The 19,927-nt window shown below is 45.9% G+C and overlaps 1 protein-coding gene across 3 annotated transcripts in view; it reads right to left on the bottom strand.

Annotated features, from left to right (window-relative positions):
• The window catches only part of ADAMTS17 (ADAM metallopeptidase with thrombospondin type 1 motif 17), a 317,509-nt gene that overhangs the window by 242,779 nt on the left and 54,803 nt on the right, over positions 1-19,927 (bottom strand). For all 3 annotated transcript variants that reach the window (XM_075896951.1, XM_075896952.1, XM_075896953.1), the window contains exon 7: positions 14,406-14,449. In XM_075896951.1, coding sequence (XP_075753066.1) covers positions 14,406-14,449 — 44 coding nt within the window. The remainder of the gene's footprint in view (positions 1-14,405; positions 14,450-19,927) is intronic.

The raw sequence follows: 19,927 nt of genomic DNA, 5'->3' as shown, positions 1-19,927 counted from the left end.
GGGAAAGTCAGTGGATGTGATATACCTTGACTTTAGCAAAGCTTTTGATATGGTGTCCCACAATATGCTTGCCAGAAAGTTCAGGGAATGTGGACTGGATAAATGGATGGTAAGATGGATAGAAAGCTGGCTAGAAGGCTGGGCCCAGCAAGTAGTGATCAACTGCTCAATGTCAGGATAGGTTCGGTTCTAGGACCGGTTTTGTTCAATATCTTTATTAATGACCTGGATGAGGGGCTGGATTTCACCCACTCAGCAAGTTTGCAGATGACACTAAGCTAGGGGGAGAGGTAGATACACTCGAGGGCAGAAATAGGGTCCAGAGTGACCTAGACAAATTGCAGGATTGGGCCACAAGAAATCTGATGAGGGTTCAACAAGAAGGACAAGTGCAGAGTCCTGCATTTGGGATGGAAGAATCCCAAGCATTGTTACAGGCTAGGGACCAACAACCTAAGTAGTAGTTCTGCAGAAAAGGACCTGCGGATTGCAGTGGACGAGAAGCTGGATACGAGTCAACAGTGTGCCCTTGTAGCCAAGAAGGTTAATGGCATATTAGGTTGCATTGGGAGGAGCATTGCCAGAAGATCCAGAGATGTGATTATTCCCCTTTATTCGGCTCTGGAGAGGCCACATCCGGAGTATTGTGTCCAGTTCTGGGCCCCCAGTTACAAGAAGGATGTGGATGCATTGGAGAGGGTCCAGCAGAGGGCAACCAAAATGATTAGGGGGCTGGAGCATATGACCTATGAGGAGAGGCTGAGGGAGTTGGGTCTGTTTAGTCTGCAGAAGCAAAGAGTGAGGGGGGATTTGATAGCAGCCTTCAACTTCCTGAAGGGAGGCTCCAAAGGTGCCGGAGAAAGGCCGTTCTCAGTAGTGACAGATGGCAGAACAAGGAACAATGGTCTCAAGTTGTGGTGGGAAAGGTCCAGGTTGGATATTAGGAAAAACTATTTCACAAGGAGGTGGTGAAGCACTGGAATGGGTTACCTAGGGAAGTAGTGGAGTCTCCATCCCTAGAGATTTTTAAGTCTCGGCTTGACAAAGCCTTGGCTGGGTTGATATAGTTGGGATTGGTCCTGCCTAGGGCAGGGGGCTGGACTTGATAACCTTCTGAGGTCTCTTCCAGCTCCTATGATTGACCAGAATGAAACATGCAAAGAAAGATGCACATAAAGACAGCGTGTGAAGGGACAGAGGTAAGACTGACTTGCTGGGGAACTGAATCATTAATGTGTTGAACTTAAGAATCTGTTGTGCAAGATTTGAGCGGACCTAGAATGTGTCTTCACTATGTGGAAGATAGACACTGCCACGATCAATCTTCCAGAGTTTAATTTAGAGGGTCTAGTAAAGACCCGCTAAATCAAACTCAGAGGGTGCCCTATCGGTGCCAGTACTCATGCTCCTCGCAAGAAGTAAGGGAAGCCATAGGGACTGTTTGCTTTCATCAACCTCCCTCTTTGGAGACCATGCAGAAACTCAAATTAAGGTATGTCGACTTCAGCTACACAATTCATGTAGCTGGAGTTATGAATCTTAATTTGACCTTCTCGTGTAGTGAAGGCATGGCTCCATGCAAAGACTGAGAGGACATTACAATCAGCAGTTCATGCTACTCAAGAGAGTTTTTCTATTTCTAACCAGCATAAAATGAAATATTTAGATTTTTTTAAGAACAGGTATTATTTGAATTGGGACGGTAGTGTCTGCAATGGAAGTCAGGATATCAGAGTTCCATTCCTAGCTCTGCCACTTACCTGTGGCATCTCCTAGGACAAATCACTTCACCTCCACATGCTTCATTTGTCTCTTCTAGTGTGTGTCTCTCACCAATTTCAACTGCAAGCTCTGGCAACTCTCTCTCATTCTCACTGTACAGCGCACAACACAAAGAGTCCAGGATCTAAACTGGAGACTCTACACTCTTTTATATTAGCATTTACAGCGAGCTTTGAACTGTACAACATGACTGCATCTCTGTTTTCAAAGGCTTACCATATAAAAGAGGAACAGAGAAGTTGAAATGCACTAGATAGCTGGAGGAAAGCACAATTTTTTTGTTTTTAAATGTTATTAATTCACTTATTAGCATTCCAGAAGGAGTGCAAATTTTAAGGAGGGAAATGAATAAGGGTAGAGCAAGGGGTCGGTGAACTAGGACAGGATGGCAGCATTCCATCCATTGAAGAAAGCAACGGAAAAAAAAACCAGTCCTGTTGATTAGGGACCAATTTCTATGTATATGCCAACTAATTTTGGAGACAAATGGCATCCATAATTTAAAAAAAAGTCTGCAGTTAGAATCCATCCTCTGGAATATTCTGCCTGCAGACCTAATGTACTGAAGTTATTCTGATTCCATCTGCCTCAAAGCCTTCTCGACTTCACGCATACAGTAGCTGGGAGTGATTCCAGAGCTCTTCCTGACAGTTGTTTGGCATGATGCACTAGCTGGACATCAATTAGGCCTTGCCTTCAGCATGTCCGACTGCATATGCAGCTGACTGTTTTCAGAGATAAACAGCAGGTTTCTTTAAATCGCGATGAAATAGAACGCAGCCGCCGGTGAAGTCATGATGCTCCGGCAACGTTCTAGAAGTCAGCTCTAATCAAACTGTTAATCCATTCAGGGAACAATCCAGGAGCCAAAACTGAAAATTTACAAATTCTTCACAGTCCATCAGGTGAATCCAAAGTACACAAACTGCCTGTTCCAGGAAAATTTAAAAAAAGCACCCTAGGAGACAAGCACACATACTTCACCTTACACATCCAACTATTTGCCTGACTGGGCTTACATAGAAATCTACTGCAGTGCTTCTGAAAGACCCCTCAAACAAGAATGACTGTACATGGTTACATGCAGTAACAGCAAGTGTCTCTCTATCCAAACCAGGGCTTGAGTCACACTGGAATGCTTTGGAACACCGTTGAAGCACTTTTTTGGAGGAGCCAGAATGGTGTTCTGGCACTTTTGGGGGGAGTCGGAATGCTGTTCTGGCACTCTGGTAGTATTGGAATTGCATTTCAGCTCTGATTTTTTCAAGGAGTTGAGCACTGATCCAAATGAATCCACAGCATACATCCCAAAGGGTAGAAGGTGTGATACAGTCACATGTACCACTTAAGACAAAACTAAGCAAGAGTAACAAGCTGCAAAACAAATTAAAAAATAAATGAAGCTCAAACACTCTAATTTCCACAGCAGTAAAAAGAAAACAGGGTCCCTATAAAATAGTCAGCACTATACTCAACAAGTTACATTTACACATAAATCAGTGGAAAGGGCTGACATTTGACAATAAATATGCAGTTTGTTTCGTCTGGCATACCTGCCTCTTTCTAGACTATAAAAACAGGTTAAAAAAGGAGTTATATCAGGTATTCCAACAGCTATGTTCTTCTTGTTTATTTTTTGCATTTCCTTTGTCTTAATGAAAGAGACTGGTCAGTTTCACTTTTGTTTCTAGTTAGTTTCACTTTATGGTTCCTTCTTGTCAACCACTCAGAGGGGTAGGAGGCGGGTAATGAAATGGATATGAGCAACACATCTTAAAGAACAGTCATGAAAGGCAGGCAGCTGTTTTTCCTTTGAGTGCTTGCTCTTGTCAATTCCATTTTAGGTGTCTTGCGAGCAGTATCAGGGGAGGTGGGCTCAGAGTTCACGGCCATGCAGTTTGCAGCACAGCTCTGCCAAAGCCAGTGTCATCCCACACATGCTAGGTCCGGGTATGGTGCGACACAAACATATGGGCTAACAACCAGGTGGCAACCCAGCACATCTCTTGGATCATCACCTGAGCAAAGAAGGCCGCCAAAGACACCTGCGCTATAGTGGAAGGAGAGATCACGATTGCTGGCCAGGGCACTTTCGCCAGCTCATAGCCATGACAAATGGACACCATGATCCAAGATGAAATTCTCTGGGCTGACACTGGGCAGCCCTTCAACCTGTCTGCAACAAACAGCTGTGTTGACTTATAAAACGGCTGTGTTCTATCAGTGCAGAAGGCCGGCACCCGTCCAGCATATGCAACTGGTGTTCTTCATCTGATGAATGAAGCCTCAGACAGAGGTAAGTAGATGTACTGGCCCATGTGGAACAACCTTGGGCAGAAAAGCTGGACACAGGCCCAACTGGACGTTGCCCCTGCAGAAAAGGCTGTATAGCATTGCAGTGACACGAGTGCCCGGATCTTGGACACTCGCCATGTCAATATTATGATGGCCAAGAAGGATGCCTTCCAGGAAAGGAGCAGGAAGCTAGAGATTTAAAGAAAGGGCCCATGAGCTTCAAGAGCACTCGATTCAGGTCCCAGGTAGAGGCACTCCAGACCTTTCAGGAACCATGGGATGGGCAAAGACAGACTGAAGCAAGGGGTGGAAAGCAGAAATAGCCAGCAGGTGCACCTTGACTGAAGACAGGCAGCAGCCCGGGAGCATTAGGTGCTGCAAATAGTCCAGGATGACCTGCAGCAAGGCCTCCTCACAAATGTGATTGTCCAAGATCCAACTCCCAAAGCAGTTGCACTTGGCCAGAGATAGCTCTGGCGGAGGACTTCCGGCTGCCCAGCAGGACCAGGTTGGACTGCTGTGGAACACTCTCGCTCGTCTGTGCTCAGCCAAGGAGAAGCCACGCTGTCAGGTGGAGTGGTGCCAGGTTCGGGTGCAGCAGATTGCTGTGGTTCTGGGACAGCAGATACGGATGGAGAGGGAACTGCGCCACGGGTCGGCCACCGAAAGACTTAGCAGCATGAGAATGATCCACGCTGTCTTGCTTCACCTTTCGCAGACCTCTGGGGGTAAGCAACACTGGCGGGAAAGTGCACATCAGCATTCCATAGAATCCAGAAGGTGCCCAGCAGAGAATCCCCTGTCCCTGCCATATAGGGAATAAAACATGTGGCACTTTCTGCTCTGCATGGACACCAACCGGTCCACCTGGCGAGCCCTCCACCACTGAAAGATACCGTCAATCACCACTGGATTGCGAGTGGGGGGAGGGGTTACCACTCCTGACAAGAGGAGGGGGCGTTGCTGAGGCAGGACATTCCTGGTTCCAGTAAGTGAGCAGCCAACAGGTGGATGGTGTTCTGTATGCAAAAGTCCCATGCTTTTCACACAGGGCCAGAGACCTGGCATCCCTCCACCTTTTGATGTAATACCGTTACGGCCTTATTATCCATCAGTAACTGCACCACCTTGCTTTTCAAGGTGGGGCAAAAGTGGATGGCAGGACAGGTGCACCATCCAGAGCTCCCTGGTGTGGATATGAAGAGATAGGTCATGCTGCATTCAGTGACCATGGGTGCTGAGTTCACCCAGATGGGCTCCTCAGCCCAGATCTGATATGCCCAAAACGAAGACGAACAACATTGATGGGGACACAAAGGGGACTCCCTGCAGCACGGACTTGGGGTCCAGCCACCAGATCAGGGACGAGAGGACTCAGTCCAACACCTTGACCGCTTGGTCTAGGGCTGTGGTGTCCAACCAGTTCTGAAGCAGTAGCTACTATAATGACTACTGCTATAGCAAACTAACCACACTTAACTGGCCAAATAGCCACATGTGACTAGTGGCTAGCGTGTTGGACACTGAGTCAAGGGGATGCTTGCAGGAAACTTAGACTGTTGCCAGCCACCATTTCAGAGATTGCAGATGAAGCCAGATGTTCCAGACCACATACACGTGTCCCTGCCACGTGGCACACCAGCCACAGGAGAGTATGGGCTGCAGTGATCAGATGTGTCTGTTCCTAGGTAACAAGCTCCACCATGGCCCGAAAAAGTGCTGGAAGGAAGGCCCTGGTTCGTGTGGAATTAAGAACCCCTCCAATAAACTCTATGCTCTATACCAGCATAAACATGGATTACTCTGTTTATTAACAGGCCCAAGCCGTGGTGGGTGGAGTACACCAGATCGAGGCTTTTCCACACCTGTCTCAGATACCAGTCATCAAGGTTCAGAAAGATCTGGACCTTCCCAACATTCAACATTAGCCACTATCTGCACCACACATTTTGTCAACACCAATCCCTTAGGCCTCATACAACAAGGTTTTCAGGATCGGTCGGCAAAGGCTTTCCTTGCCGACTGATCCCCATCTTGACTGTTGCTTTGTGCCGACAAACAGCTGAGCCGGCACAACATGGTGGCCATTATTCTAATGAATCGGGGGATATTTAAATCCCCGCTTCATTGACTATGTCGGTATGTCTAATTTTCATGCCTCTGTCAGCAGAGGGATTTAGTCTAGACATACCCCTTGAGAGCCAAGGACAGGCCAAAGGGTAGTGCTCTGAACTGGTCGTGGCATCTTGCCACCATTATATGCATGAACCATCTGTGTTCCAAGAATACGGAGACATGGAAGTAAGCATCCTTTAAGTTGTGAGCAGCGTAAGTCCCCCGGATTGAGGAAGGGGATAATGGAAGCCAGGGAAATCATGCAAAGATTCAGTTTTTGGAGAGACTTATTGAGGCCACACAGGACCAGCATATGTTTGAGTTGAGGCCTTCCTGGGCCTTCAGGATTAGGAATTATTGGGTGTGGAATCCTCTTCCACCACTTCCATGGTCTCCAAATGCAGGGCTCGTCAACCTCCTGAACCAGGAGTGGCCCAAGAGGAAGCAGGAAGGTAGGAAGGAGGGGCCTCCATGAACTGCAGGGTAGAGCCCAGAGCTACTCTAACTAGAACCCAGGGGTTCAAGGTACCCCATGACAGGCCAAGAGGTAGAGGGAAAGATCATTGAGGATCCAGCTGGCTGGCTGGGGTGTCGCTCTTGAGTGCACCCTCAAAAAGATTGCATTTGGCCCCTCAATGCTTAGTGGGTCTAGGCTGGGCTAGTGATTGAGAGGAGGAAGAGCAGCGATGCTTAAACCTGGTGTCCCTTCTCCTTGCAGATTCCTGCCAAGCTTGCCAACGATGAGGCCAAAACCCTCCGCCGAACAATACCATGTAGCACACAATGGGCAACCTAGGGCAGTGAGTGGGCCAAATGAGTGAGCCTCCATCGCAGTGGGCTGCACAATTGTTCTAACGAAGACGATCTTCCAAGATGGGGTAGTTTTGCTAACAGCACTTGCATACCTAGAATTTGCTAGGTTTGCAGCTTGAACCATGGCAGTACTCTGATTGGTGTGCGCACGGCTCTCACAGTCAATGTTGTGTGCAATCAGCATCTACTTCCCGAGCCCTTGCTTTACAAGTGTGTCACTTTAGTACCAGTAGGGAAAAAACTACGCAGACAGAAACCAGCACAGTCTGGCAAACCTGCATGAGGGCAAGAGTAAACAAAATGTCTTGCAGGCCATGCATAGAACCCCAATGGGCCACAGGCTGCCCACCACTGGTCTAGCATGTGCATAGCATTTTTCATACCATTTTTTAAGCGCTATATAAAAAGGAGCTGAGGATCATTATCCTCATTTTACAGATAGGGAAACAAAGGCACAAAAAGGGGAGGTGGTCCCTCAACAAACAAGAACCAGAGCCAGGAATGAAATCCTCATCTCCAGAGTCCTACCCCAGGCCACACAGGTGTTAAGACTGAGCATATACAACACTCCCCCTCTCCAGAACCAAGCTAGAGAGAGGCCGGGAGATGCACATGAGCAAGCTGGAGGAAAAGACATTTTCAATCAGAAAAACTAAGGAGATTTAAGACTTATTTTCCATTTCATGCGTCTCTCCTTCCCCCCACTTTTTATTATTAACTGAGTCAACAAAAGCTTCGACTTGGAGCTGGGGGGACGCGCACGGTGAGGTGTCAATGCAAAGCTTTCAGAGTTTGAAATATTCAGGCTCATTCTGAACGAACCAGAAAGCTGCTTCTTTGGCACTGAGTGATGGAAATATCCAACGAAAGGGACATTCTCAATCTGCTTATGTCACAGAGAGGTTGGATTCTGACAACGCGCAGGGCTCCAAGCGTCAGCCTGATATTAATAGCTAAACGTTAAACTCTCCGTTTGACTGGCTTGGAGGCAGCTCAGCTGGAACAGAGGGTGGTTTTTTTTTTTTTTTTTTTTGCAGGAAACAGTAGACCTGGTTAAAGTCACATCACAAGAGACAAGGCTGCGAGACGCAGCAGCCGGCAAACTGCTGAAGTAGTTGGTGTCCACAGGGAAGGCAGTGTTGTATAACCCAAACCTCCTCTGCTTCGATCCCAGAGGATGCTGGCAGTGCTAGCAGCCACGGCTGTTCAAACACTATTCATGGAATTGTTTTGCATGGGGGGAGGGTTATTATTTTTTTCCCCTCTTCCTCCTCCCCTTTTAAAATCCATCTGTTCAAGGCCAACTCTGGACAGTGAACTGCAACAGGCTATTCCCAAAATAAAAGGGATTCAGCCTCGGGGTATCATACTAGCAAGCCGTACCTACACATTTTCACCATTTCTGAGCTCCTTTCAGCCATTATGTAACCTTCGATGCTACCGTAGCAGCTGGGCCAAGAAAACTTGAACTCGGTCCCCCCCGAGCAATTGGCGTGAGCAATGAGCCTCTGCCAGAATACAAATACAAACCTCCTGCTGCTGCTTTCTCTTTCCCTGCGTCTGCATGGCAGGAAGACGTTCCAGGCAGCTTTTTCGTTAGGGATGGTATTTGGATCTTCTCCTGCTCAAATGAGGCCCTCTCGTAACTTGCTTAAATTGCACAGACCTATCGTCAACCAATTGGCCCACTCCCTCCCACCCCACAAATAGGAATTGTTCTTTTAGAGCAGCAATAAAAATACAGAAATGAAGGAGTCACTGCTCAAATGCCATTGTTATCAACACTGCTGCACTTCCCTATTGTAGCACACAGAGCACTTTATTTGACAGGATGCACTCTTTATACACACCCTTAAACACAGATGGGCAACAGCGTACTCTGGACTTGTACTATCCTTTGTAATCAAGAATAGGAGAGCAGTCTAGACCAATGTTTCTCAATTTTTTTTTTAAGATATAAAGTACCCCTTTTTTAAAAAAAAAATTATAAGTACCCCCAGTACCTATAGTTTTCAGACACACAATTTTTTTTCTACCATTGCAACACATTTGTTTAAACATCTTAATTGTAGCTGAGCAGGTGATGAAATTTTTGGGTGTAAAAAGTACAAAAATAATAAAGCGCTGTAAAACTTAAAACAAAAATTCAGTTTCCTCCAAGTTTCAGTTGTGTTGACGTACTTCTCTCAAGCACCCTTAAGGGTACTCGTACCACTGGTTGAGAAACACTGGTCTAGACCAAGGATGTAAAGTCCCGATGAATCAGTGAACCGATTAAACATTAGGTAAACGTAATATTCAGCTGACTAATGGACTAAAACGGGATCCCAGTGCTGGGGTAGCTGCTGGCTGGCCGGCCTCCCACCCGCCACTGCTCCTGGGCACAGGTTAACTGGTATCCACTAAGCTAACCGATTACTCAGTCACATCCTTAGTCTATATATCTCCTGTGAGGTATGTATTAAAATCCCCATGAAGGGAGATAAACTCAAGCATTCAGAGCTTACGTGACCTTGTATAAGGTCTCTCAGTGATTCGAGGTGAAGACTCTGGACTCCCTGCTCTCTCTGCATCAGCAGCATTAATCCTCAGGTTTCAGGGCACTAACTGACTGTCAGCGGAGGGCAGGAAGAAGTCTTTTCCCTGATACATAGTCTGGTAGTGCATTAGGAAATACAGGCCAGCATCATACAAAAGACAGCATGGGTCCATTTGGTTAGATGGACCATTGATCGATTCCAAGATGATCACTGGTGGGTACTTCTCTCATTAAAAGAAGCTTTTACCTAAGAACAGGGCCAGACTAATGCACAGGCAAATGCGGGACGTGCCACGAGCCCAAATTCATGAGGGAGGCTGGCTATGGTGCGTGGTGTTGTGCTGTTTTCATTTTAGGGGTGTTCTTTTCTTGATTGAGTTTGCCACAGCAGATTTACACCAGCAGAAAGAATTTCACTCAAATGGACAAGTGGTGTTGCGACCTGGTGCGTGGAGTCATAGCGCCACTCAAGTTTGGGCAGCCGGGCCAAACAGAAGCAGCGTTGTGACCCCTGAGCACCAGCCCGCTCACTCAAGCGAATGAATTTCTTTCAGTGGGCACACACATCCACCTGCTCACATGCTGTTATTTAAATGGTGAGCCTCGTACTGAAGTAGAAGAGCGTTAACGTAATTTATTCTTCCTCTGCAATGTCTCTTGATGCACCTCCCACAAACACCACAAGGACAAATTAATTACTGATGTAACTTCCCTGATAAGAATGGGTTACATCAGGGGGTATGTCTACACTACATGCCTCTTCTGACAGAGGCATGTAAAATAGGCTATCCAACGTAGTCAATGAAGCGGGGATTTAAATATCCCTGACTTCATTAAAATAAAAATGGCCACCGCGCTGTGCCAGCTCAGCTGCTCGTCAGCACAGCGCGTGAGCCAAAACGTTGATCGGTCGACAAGGGAAGCCTTTGTCGACTGCTCCTGTAAACCTCGTTCCACGAGGCATAAGGGAGCAGTCGACAAAGGCTTCCCCTGTCGACTGATTCGCGTCTTGACTCGCGCGCTGTGCCGATGATCAGCCAGCACAGCATGGCAGCCATTTTTATTTTAATGAAGCCGGGGATATTTAAATCCCCGCTTCATTGACTATGTCAGGTAGCCTATTTTACATGCCTCTGCCGACAGAGGCATGTAGTCTAGACATACCCAGGGTGAATTTCTCCAATAAAGACAAATCTTAGAGTTACACCACTACACTTTTGGTGAAGAGAGGAAAAAGGGAGCTTATAGTATATATGGAGATATACCTATTCATAGAACTGGAAGGGACCTTGAGAGGTCATTGAGTCCAGTCCCCTGCCCTCATGGCAGGACTGAGTACCGTCCCTGACAGATTTGCCCCAGATCCCTATACGGCCCCCTCAAGGATTGAACTCACAACTCTGGGGTTACCAGGCCAATACTCAAACCACTGAGGTATCTCTCCCCCCATTATTATATAATTACTACGGGGGCAAAAAAAAAATCACTATTGGATCAAGTTTATCCATAAAAAACGTAGGCAGTGATCTCTAGGTAAATATGAGTCTTTGGTGCAGCCAAACCATCAAGAAACTCTCTCTTTCATCACTCAGTGTATTGATAACCCCTTTTAGTACAAGCTGATGAATTTACTCAAACCTCTCAAATCACTTCTGCCTTATAAATGATTGCCCCAGTTTTATGGGAGTGTCTCAAAACGTGTACTACACCACTGCATTATAACACAATGAGATAATCCTAATCAAGGCAGATGGAGAACAGATGGCCAGAGAAGCGACTCTCACCCTTCCAGCTCCACAGCCCACTTGAGTTGCATTTCCCAAAATGGGGCATAAAGGGATACCAGGCAGGTGGGCAGCCAGAACTCTCCGCTCCAGGACCCCTGGGCTACTTCTCCACACTTTCCCCAGCACCTTCGTTTTCTCCGGTTCGGCCTCCTAGTGTCCACTTGTTGTCTCTTTCCTCCTACTCCCAGCGGTGCTTTCCTTCATCCTCTCAGCTGCACACGCCCACCACCAACTGTAGGCATGCTCCTTTGATAGCCAGTTTCAACTGGTTTTCCCTAATTAACCCCAGGTGTCCTAATCAGCCCAGGCTCACCTGACTCTGCAGGCCTGGTCAATTAGCCCCAGGTGTTCACAACTGCCCCGACTGCCTTTGCTGGTTCTAGACCAGCCCCTCCTTTTTACCCTGGGAACAGAGACCTCCTCAGTCTGAGTTTAAGGTACCTTCCCTCCTCTACTTTTTTGTACCCATCTGCTCTGACCCTGTCACAATATGCACAGGGCCATATGGCCCAATTAGCACAGGCAGAGCCTGGCCATTATCAGGGGAAACAGGAACACCTGTTTCCATCTAGCAATCCATCTAGGGGTAGGAATGGTGTTGCACAAGTCGAGTCGAGCACCGCCCCAATTAATTCTATTCTCTGAACTGGAATTAACATGGACTTTTTGTGGTTAATTAAGAGCCCCAAGGACTCACAGGTGTCTAGAAGGCCCACTATATTGCTTTGGATGTGGGACCTGGAGCTGCTCTTGAACAGCCAGTCATCAAGGGATGGGTAAATCTGGGCACTCCAGAAGAACTTAAACTGGTAAAGGGAAGCACTGTAAACTGGTAGTGATTGGGCCTCGCCATAAAATGGAGAAAATGTTTGTGACCTGGAAAGTTCGCCGTGTGAAGTACGTGCTCTTCAGGTTGAGGGCAGTATACCAGTCTCCCAGATCCAGAGCAGAATTGATGGAGGCTAAGGAGACCGTGCAAAACTTGAGCTTCCACAGGTGACTGTTAAGGCCCCTCAGGTCCAAGATGGGCCACAGGCCTCCCCTTGGCCTTCAGAGTTAGAAAAGTTACACCCCAGACATTAACAACTATAACTAACAAAAACAACTATCACTACAGAGAGAAACTATATACACTAAAGACAACTGCATTCACAACACAGGCAAACTGGCCAGAGCACAGCAATTCTGATGCGCCATCACTGCCGACAAGAAGGAACGGAGGGGGAGAGGAGTGTGCACAGCTCTTTATACCGCACCACGGAGGCACCACTCCAGGGCTGCCTAAGCTGCTCCCCCACAGATGCTGCAAGGGGAAAAGCTTTCCACACCAGTGCACATGGTGAGCACGCACACCTAATGTAGCGTGGACATGAGCAAGTACTCAAAGAAGAACCTAATATTAGAAAGATCTGCACAACCATTTCCCAAAGTGTGGGATATACCCCTCTCAGGAGGAGGAAGAAAAAGTTACCCAGAGGGGCGTGGACAATAAATACATTAAGAAATGATTTCACAGAGGAGATGGGACTGGCTTCATTTTCTTGACAGCATGTTCAAATTCCACCGGGCTGGGAAAACACCACACTTGCAAAGACTAGGAAACAAAAGTGGAATACACCATTCTATCTTCCACTATCTCTGTAAGAATCCCACATGAGCCAGAGGAAAAAACTATACCAATATGGCAAGAACAGAAGAGATGCGTCATCATCATATCTCCTCAGCCAGATTGAATGTGGCAAGAAAATTCCTGAACATGGATCCTCATTAATGCTGTCTTTAAAACAAGGAACGAGCTTTGAACACAGTATGCATTTGTTAAGTAGGAGCATGCGTCTTCCATCAGCTTTATTTTTTCACAGAGAGGACCATGTACTATACAGAAGCCACATCCGGACTCAGGTACACAGTTTAAACACTTCCTTAGTGGAAGCATCATCTCCATTGGGCTTTGAGAGAATAAGTACATTGTGAAGAATTCCCACTGGAAAGTCAGGAGATACAGCACAGATCTTGTTAACATCTGAACAGAGAATGTTTATGTTTCTCAATTCTCTGTTTACTTCCTTCATCTGCTATGATTATTCTCCACACCACAAACACGGAAGAATCTATGTGTTCTGGGACGTGATTTTCACAATACAGTCTCAGACCTCCTACTGAAGAATGTTTAGAGTTATCGTCCCACAAGCCAACCCTCTCCAGCTATTTATCTCCATTAGCATGAAGTATGATGTTCCCGCCAGCTTTCAGAAACCAAACTCAGTTTGAGACCTGCAGGGATGAACGACGAAACCAGATTCACTTGCAATGAGGAAACTGAGGCAAAGGCAGTTAGGATTTGAAGCAAATCTGCAAAATGCTCATATGCTAATCATGAACAGCATCTTGAGTTATGCCTCCTAAAGCAGGTTCTGTGGTGACCAGAGAAAAGTTGGAGAGCAGAGATGCAGTCCACCTAAGCAAATCAGAGTATGCAAGGACTAGGGAGTGATGCCCTCCAATGAAAAACCAGAGCTGAGATACAATTCATTGTAGTTAGGAAGTGAGAGGTGGGAAAGAAGATCTCCAATCTGGATTTCCCTGGAGAAGTTTTTCCTTTACTCTCTCTGATACACCCACCCCTCACACACTTCTTTTCCAGGTTGGGAAAGGAGAAACATATCATTACTGGTGTTATTACTTTTTGATACTGGGGGGGGGGGGGGCGGGAGAGGGGGGAAGAGACAATGAAATACTTCAGAGATGGCATAGGTCCCATAATCTTAGACAGACAAAAGAAGCAGAAAAAAATCCCACTTGGCCAAATTCTGGCATCAGGCATATACAGTAACTGCCATTTAGATCTAAATGTTATGTAGGCAATTAAGGCCAGAAATAGGACACTTGGCACGCATTGTCTGTCAGCTGCTAAGTCCATGCAGACTAATCCGTATTTGCAGGATGGGCACACTGTCATATCAACAACAGAAGCAAAAGGACAAATCCAAGAGTCAAAGAAGTCACCCAGAAAGCTGGTCATTTCAATACAGAGCTGGAATTTAAAACATACTCCTCCTCTTGCACATACTTACCCACTGTGTCGCAGGGTTCATCTTTGTGTACGCAGAAATCCGTCCTAAAAAGAAGAAAAAAAAAGCACAAGTCAGGTGTATGCTGTGCTCCAGGAACAGATTACAGAAAAGCAGTGGTCTACGAGCCCAAGCACTGAAACATTCCCAGCTATTAGGGACATCAAGGTCCCTTAACTGCTGTGTAGGAACACAACAATAGCAAGTAACAGCCCTGACTTATTTCAAGAGTTATTTTGATAGTTCCACTCACTACACTCAAAATCCAACCTAGTCTTCTGAAGATCTGACATGGAAGAGAGAAAGGTCATCTTAGGAAGCAGGAAGCCACATGTTTCTAGTACATCAGAGCTTGTCAACAACCCTCAACTAAAATGGGGCCACTCACTTTCACACAGTACTGCACTTCAAAGGAGGTGTCGTCATGCAAGCCCGCAGCAAAGTCTAAAACTGGGGGAGGAGAAATCCAGGGGCAATGTACACAGGTATGTAGCACTGAGTCCTAGGGAACAAGCTGGGTCCGAATCAGGGGTTCTCAGTCTCTCTCTTACTGAGACCTCTCCAGCAGGCTGTGAAAACTTTATGGCCCATCTGTGCCACAAAAGTGGTTTCTGCATATAAAAGCCAGGGCCAGCGTCAGAGGGTCGGAAGCAGGGCAACTGCCTCGGGACCCCAAGCCACAAGGCCCCATGCAAAACTGTGTTGTTCGGGTGTTGACTTCAGCCCTGGACTTTGGATCCACGTGGCGGGGCTTCTGCTTTCTGCCTTGGCCCCAGCAAGTCTAATGCTGGGCCTGCTTAAGGGCCTTCTGAAACCTGCTCACAAGGTTTTTTTTTATTGTGACTTGTGAATAAAAGCTGCTCTCTCAAATACTCCCCCTTTTAATCTATTTAATTCTTTTGGTCTGGAAACAGTTTTCTTGCTTCACCGTCACAGTAAGAAAAAAGAAAAAGCTAAAGAAAGAAGCAAGGGGGGGCAGGGAGAGACAAGTAAAATATTCATGTTAAGGGTAGACAAACGGACTAAAAAAAAAAATAGGACCCAGCCTGATTTTTCATCCAAGACTTGAAACAGACACTAGCAATTCACCAGGGTCCAAAGAGTTCAACCAACTTGTTTTCCCACCTTCACGTCTCCCCTGGGTTTTACAAGGATAGGAAACTAATCATTATTATTAGTCTGTACCACAGTAAAACCCAGAAGCCTCAATCAAAACGAAGACCTGATTGTAAGCAGTTTGGGGCAGTGGCCATCTCTTTGTTCTGTGTCTGTATCACATCTAGTGCAATCTAAATAATATCCAAATAGCACAAAAATATTCCTTTAAGAAACTTTTCAGCCCAATTTCCAATATGGTATTTTTAAAAAAATAAAATAAGGTTTGCACCCTCATTTTAGTTGTGTCAGAGCACCTCCACGGTTATCTCCTCCCCTCTGGGAACTTTCCTCTTCAGCTCCTGCACGTGCAAAGAGTGCTAGCTATCCCAGAGCAGTGCCTTATAGTTGAGGCACCTAACAAATGTACCGCAGCTGATATAAGGAGCCAAGAGTCCCTTCAGTCTGGAGGAAGCAACAGCCCTGTCACAGATATGACTGCCTGTCCTAGCCAGGGTAAGTAGATTCAAAAGTTATTCGCGTGTATTGTGGGTGTCTGGTAATAAGCCCACAGGTGGGGTAGTGTGTTTGGGGCTTTTGAGAAGGTAAAGAGAATGTCCTGCTGGAATAAAAATGTAAAAAGGGGATTTTTCAGAAAGAAATAATGGAGTTAGATCCTGAACTTCCAGGTCACTGAGACTTGGATCCATGCCACCACCAGTCTCCTTTGCTCAAATTGTTAAAAAAAATTCCCAGCTTAAGCTAGCAAATAAATAAATAAATAAATTGAAAATAATCCATATTAAACTGTCAACATTCATATTAAAAAAACCACCCTGCATATTTCCGAGCTTACATTTCCTGGCAAAAGAGCTATGACTACGACCATCAGTGGGTTAAAAATCAGGCAGAAAAAATAATAATCGGAAGCCATCACCATGGCCTGGCTGGGGATTTCATTTTTCAGAGCTGCACTGCTCTGTCTGACACCTTGACATTTGCTCTTGACCGAGCTGGCACAAGAACAATTCTTGAGTTCCCAGAGCCAGCCTGACAGAGGTTTATTTAAGGATTTATTATGTTATATAAACTGGTAAATCAAACAGATGCTTCTATTGTGTCAACAGATAGCTCAACTACTAGTAGATGGCATGGGGCCATCACTAGAAATGAATCTCTCCTATGGGACTGTCTATCATAGCAAATAATGCAGCGCAAGTCTTGCCACTTGTGCTCGCTGTAGTTCTTCCAGGAATGGTGCCGGGTGGTTTAAGTCAACTCGGAAAAATTGCCACAAAAATAACGGTCTTGTAAATAATTCAGCACAACTTACAGACTATGACCAACTTTATGGAGGTGAAAATCCCTCACCGCTAAGAGGGCTGGTCTCTTGTGGTCGTGGCGGTGCTCTTAAGTGAAGCAATGAAAGGAAATCTAACATTTCATCTGCAATGTGCAGCATGGCAGGTCATTCCCCAAACCCCAAAAACTATCCTTCTGCCACGGGACCTTTCATCCAACCATTCCGCATTAGGTCATACTTACCACTTGACTTTCATAATGAGAGCACATAACAATGGACATACTGATACTGGGTCAGGCCAATGGTCCATCTAGCCCAGTATCCCATCTTCTGACAGAGGCCAGTGCCAAGTGCTTCAGAGGGAATGGAAGGAACAGGGCAATTCCCTGTTGTCCTATCCCAGTATAGGGCAGTCAGATGCTTCATCCACAGCATGGAGTTGTATTCCTGACAATACCTCCAGGAACTTATCTAATTCTTTTTGGAACTCCGTCATCGTTTAGGATTCCACAGCATCTCCTGGCTGGCTGTGCGTAGCACGAAGAAGTACTTCTTTTTGGTTTGTTTTAAACCTGCTGCCTATTCCTTCCATCACGTGATCCCTTGTTCTGCCTTTCTTTGTAAGAAGCCACCCACCAATCCATTCGAGGGATTTTCCCCTCACTATTGAGTACAAATGGGAAAAACACCTATTTTCTGCGTCGTCAGGCAAAGGTAAATTCCCAGAAGCAAACTGTTCATGGCTCCTTTTCGCAAACACAGCCAGCAGGCTGGAACCAAAGTTCTCTTTGGAGGTTGGAGGTTGACCCTAAAGAGTCTCAGTTCTCAAGCAGCTGCAGCTGCTGAAAATCCAACTTTTGCTTTTCTGGCTCAGCTATTTCTGCTGGACATGCTCTAGCTTCCATCTCCGCCGTGGCTGGTCCATCTGCACAGTCTGGGGAGGATCCAGGGACACACATGCATGCTTCTAATGCCAAGAGAAGAAACTTATTTCCCCTGCTATGTGAATCAGAACTGCTGGATCAGAGACCTTCCAAGCAACCTTCATGTTGCAGGAACAGGAATGGGTTCGAACTGCAGGAATGGGAAAACACTGAAGTTACATGCTGCTGGCCTACTGTGCTGGATGGATGTGGTTCATCTGAGGAACACCAATGGTCCTGTGCCCAATTTTCCCCTCACACAATCAGCTGTTCTTCAAGCCTATTATTCAAACTAGAGGCAGCTGCAGCTTTCCAGCTATTATTACAGCAAAACCTTCCAAATTCATTTAGCCCAGAGAGCATCTTTACAGTTCTGACTCCAACTCGTTTAGCACGACACGAAGCATTTAATTTCATAAGCTGCAGAGACAGAGGGCTCAGACGAAATGCTCCACTTCTCCGCGCCAATGCTCAACTCCCATCAGAATGATTTGCATGCCTCACCGTGTCACACAGGATCAAAAGATTGGTCTTGGAAATTAGCACAACTGGATGCACAGATGAGAGTTTAAAATATCTTATGTATTTACTTAGGCCCTGATCCAATAAAGCACATGTTTAACTATAAGCAGGATGTGTATTACTCCCATTGACTTCAAAGGAACTACTCACCCTGCTTAAGAAGTTAAGAGTATACTTACGTGCTTTGCTGGATCCAGGCATGAATGACTGCACTGAATACAGAGCAGACAGGGGATCCTGCACCAGCTCCAGAGGAAACTGCACAATCATATAGAGGTTGAACCCTTCCAGAGTGGCACCCTGACTGGTGCTGAACCAGAGAATTTGCCGAACCATAGGAGATCAATACTGTCTAGCAGCATTACCAACACTTCCACTGCTTACTGGGCTCTTAGAAGACATTGAGGAGTAAATTAGAGCTAAATAAAGCTCGGAACACTGAGAGCCAAGCCTGGTGACTGTAAACAAACTTTATGGGACTGCAGGAAACTTGGCCACACCCATGCTAAGTTGACATCGGCTCACTAAAATCATGCCGGACCACAGATGTTACCAGACAAGAGTGCAGGACTAGAGAGGGTCAACCTGTATAAAGACATATTTTGAGGAACTCTACTAGCCCACTGAACGGGCATAGCAATCACTGAGTGTATATTCTACAGCCCAGTTTTATTCAACAATCATTAGCATCCCCTGGTACTTTGAAATGATTACCATACTCAACTTGTCTCTAGAAACAATAGAAAGTGTTTTCAGGAGGGACTTAAAAATGCTCTAATTGCTGAAAACAAACTGTAGAATCCTGTTCATTTAAGGTACACCTACACAGCATGCTTATTCCGGAAGATATATTCCAAAATAGCTTATTTCAAAATAGTGTCTACACTACAGGGAAGCCTCAAAATTAGTCCAAGCCAGACTACTCTAATGTGGACGCGCAATCTCGATTTAGATCTCCAGGAGACACTGGGGAGTAATTACTCAGAATGGCCCTGGGGAGGAGCTATTTCGAAACAGAAATAGTGGAGCATCCACACTACAGCTATTTCAACATAGCTATTTCTGAAGAGGAGTTATTCCCCATGGAATGAGGTTTACAGGAGTTGGAATAAGCCGTCCGTTATTATGAATTTATTTTGAAATAACGGAATTGCTGTGTGTAAGATCATAAGAACGACCATACTGGGTCAGGCCAAAGGTCCATCTAGCTCAGTACCCTGTCTGCCAACAGTGGCCAATACCAGATACCCCAGAGGGAGGGATTACAACAGTAATCCTCATGTGATCCCTCCCCTGTCATCCATTTCCAGACCAACAGAGGTTAGGGACACCATTCCTACCCATCCTGGCTAATAGCCATTGATGGACCTAACCTCCATGAAGCATCTAGACGCTCACATTGTTATTTTTAAATAACTGTGCTGTGTAGACACCCCTGTGACTGCTCTCTGACATGGACAGCAGCCCTATACATATGGTGCAACCCAGGTCAAAATACTCATTCCTCAGCTATGTTCAAACTGTGTAAGCAACTTTAAGGAGGAGAAAAATGATTTTTAAATGGCCCTTGTTAATAAATGAGAGACACCATTTACATAAACGTTTGGGAAACATGTGAAATAAATGCCTGTGCAGATAAGACTCTAGAACAATGATGTGCTCTGAAATTAATCTTTTGCAGT

The sequence above is a fragment of the Pelodiscus sinensis genome, chromosome 14, assembly GCF_049634645.1.
Source record: "Pelodiscus sinensis isolate JC-2024 chromosome 14, ASM4963464v1, whole genome shotgun sequence".
Classification (NCBI taxonomy): Eukaryota; Metazoa; Chordata; order Testudines; family Trionychidae; genus Pelodiscus; species Pelodiscus sinensis.
The sequence above is the reverse complement of the archived record's forward strand: the minus strand, read 5'-3'. Positions and strand labels throughout refer to the sequence as shown.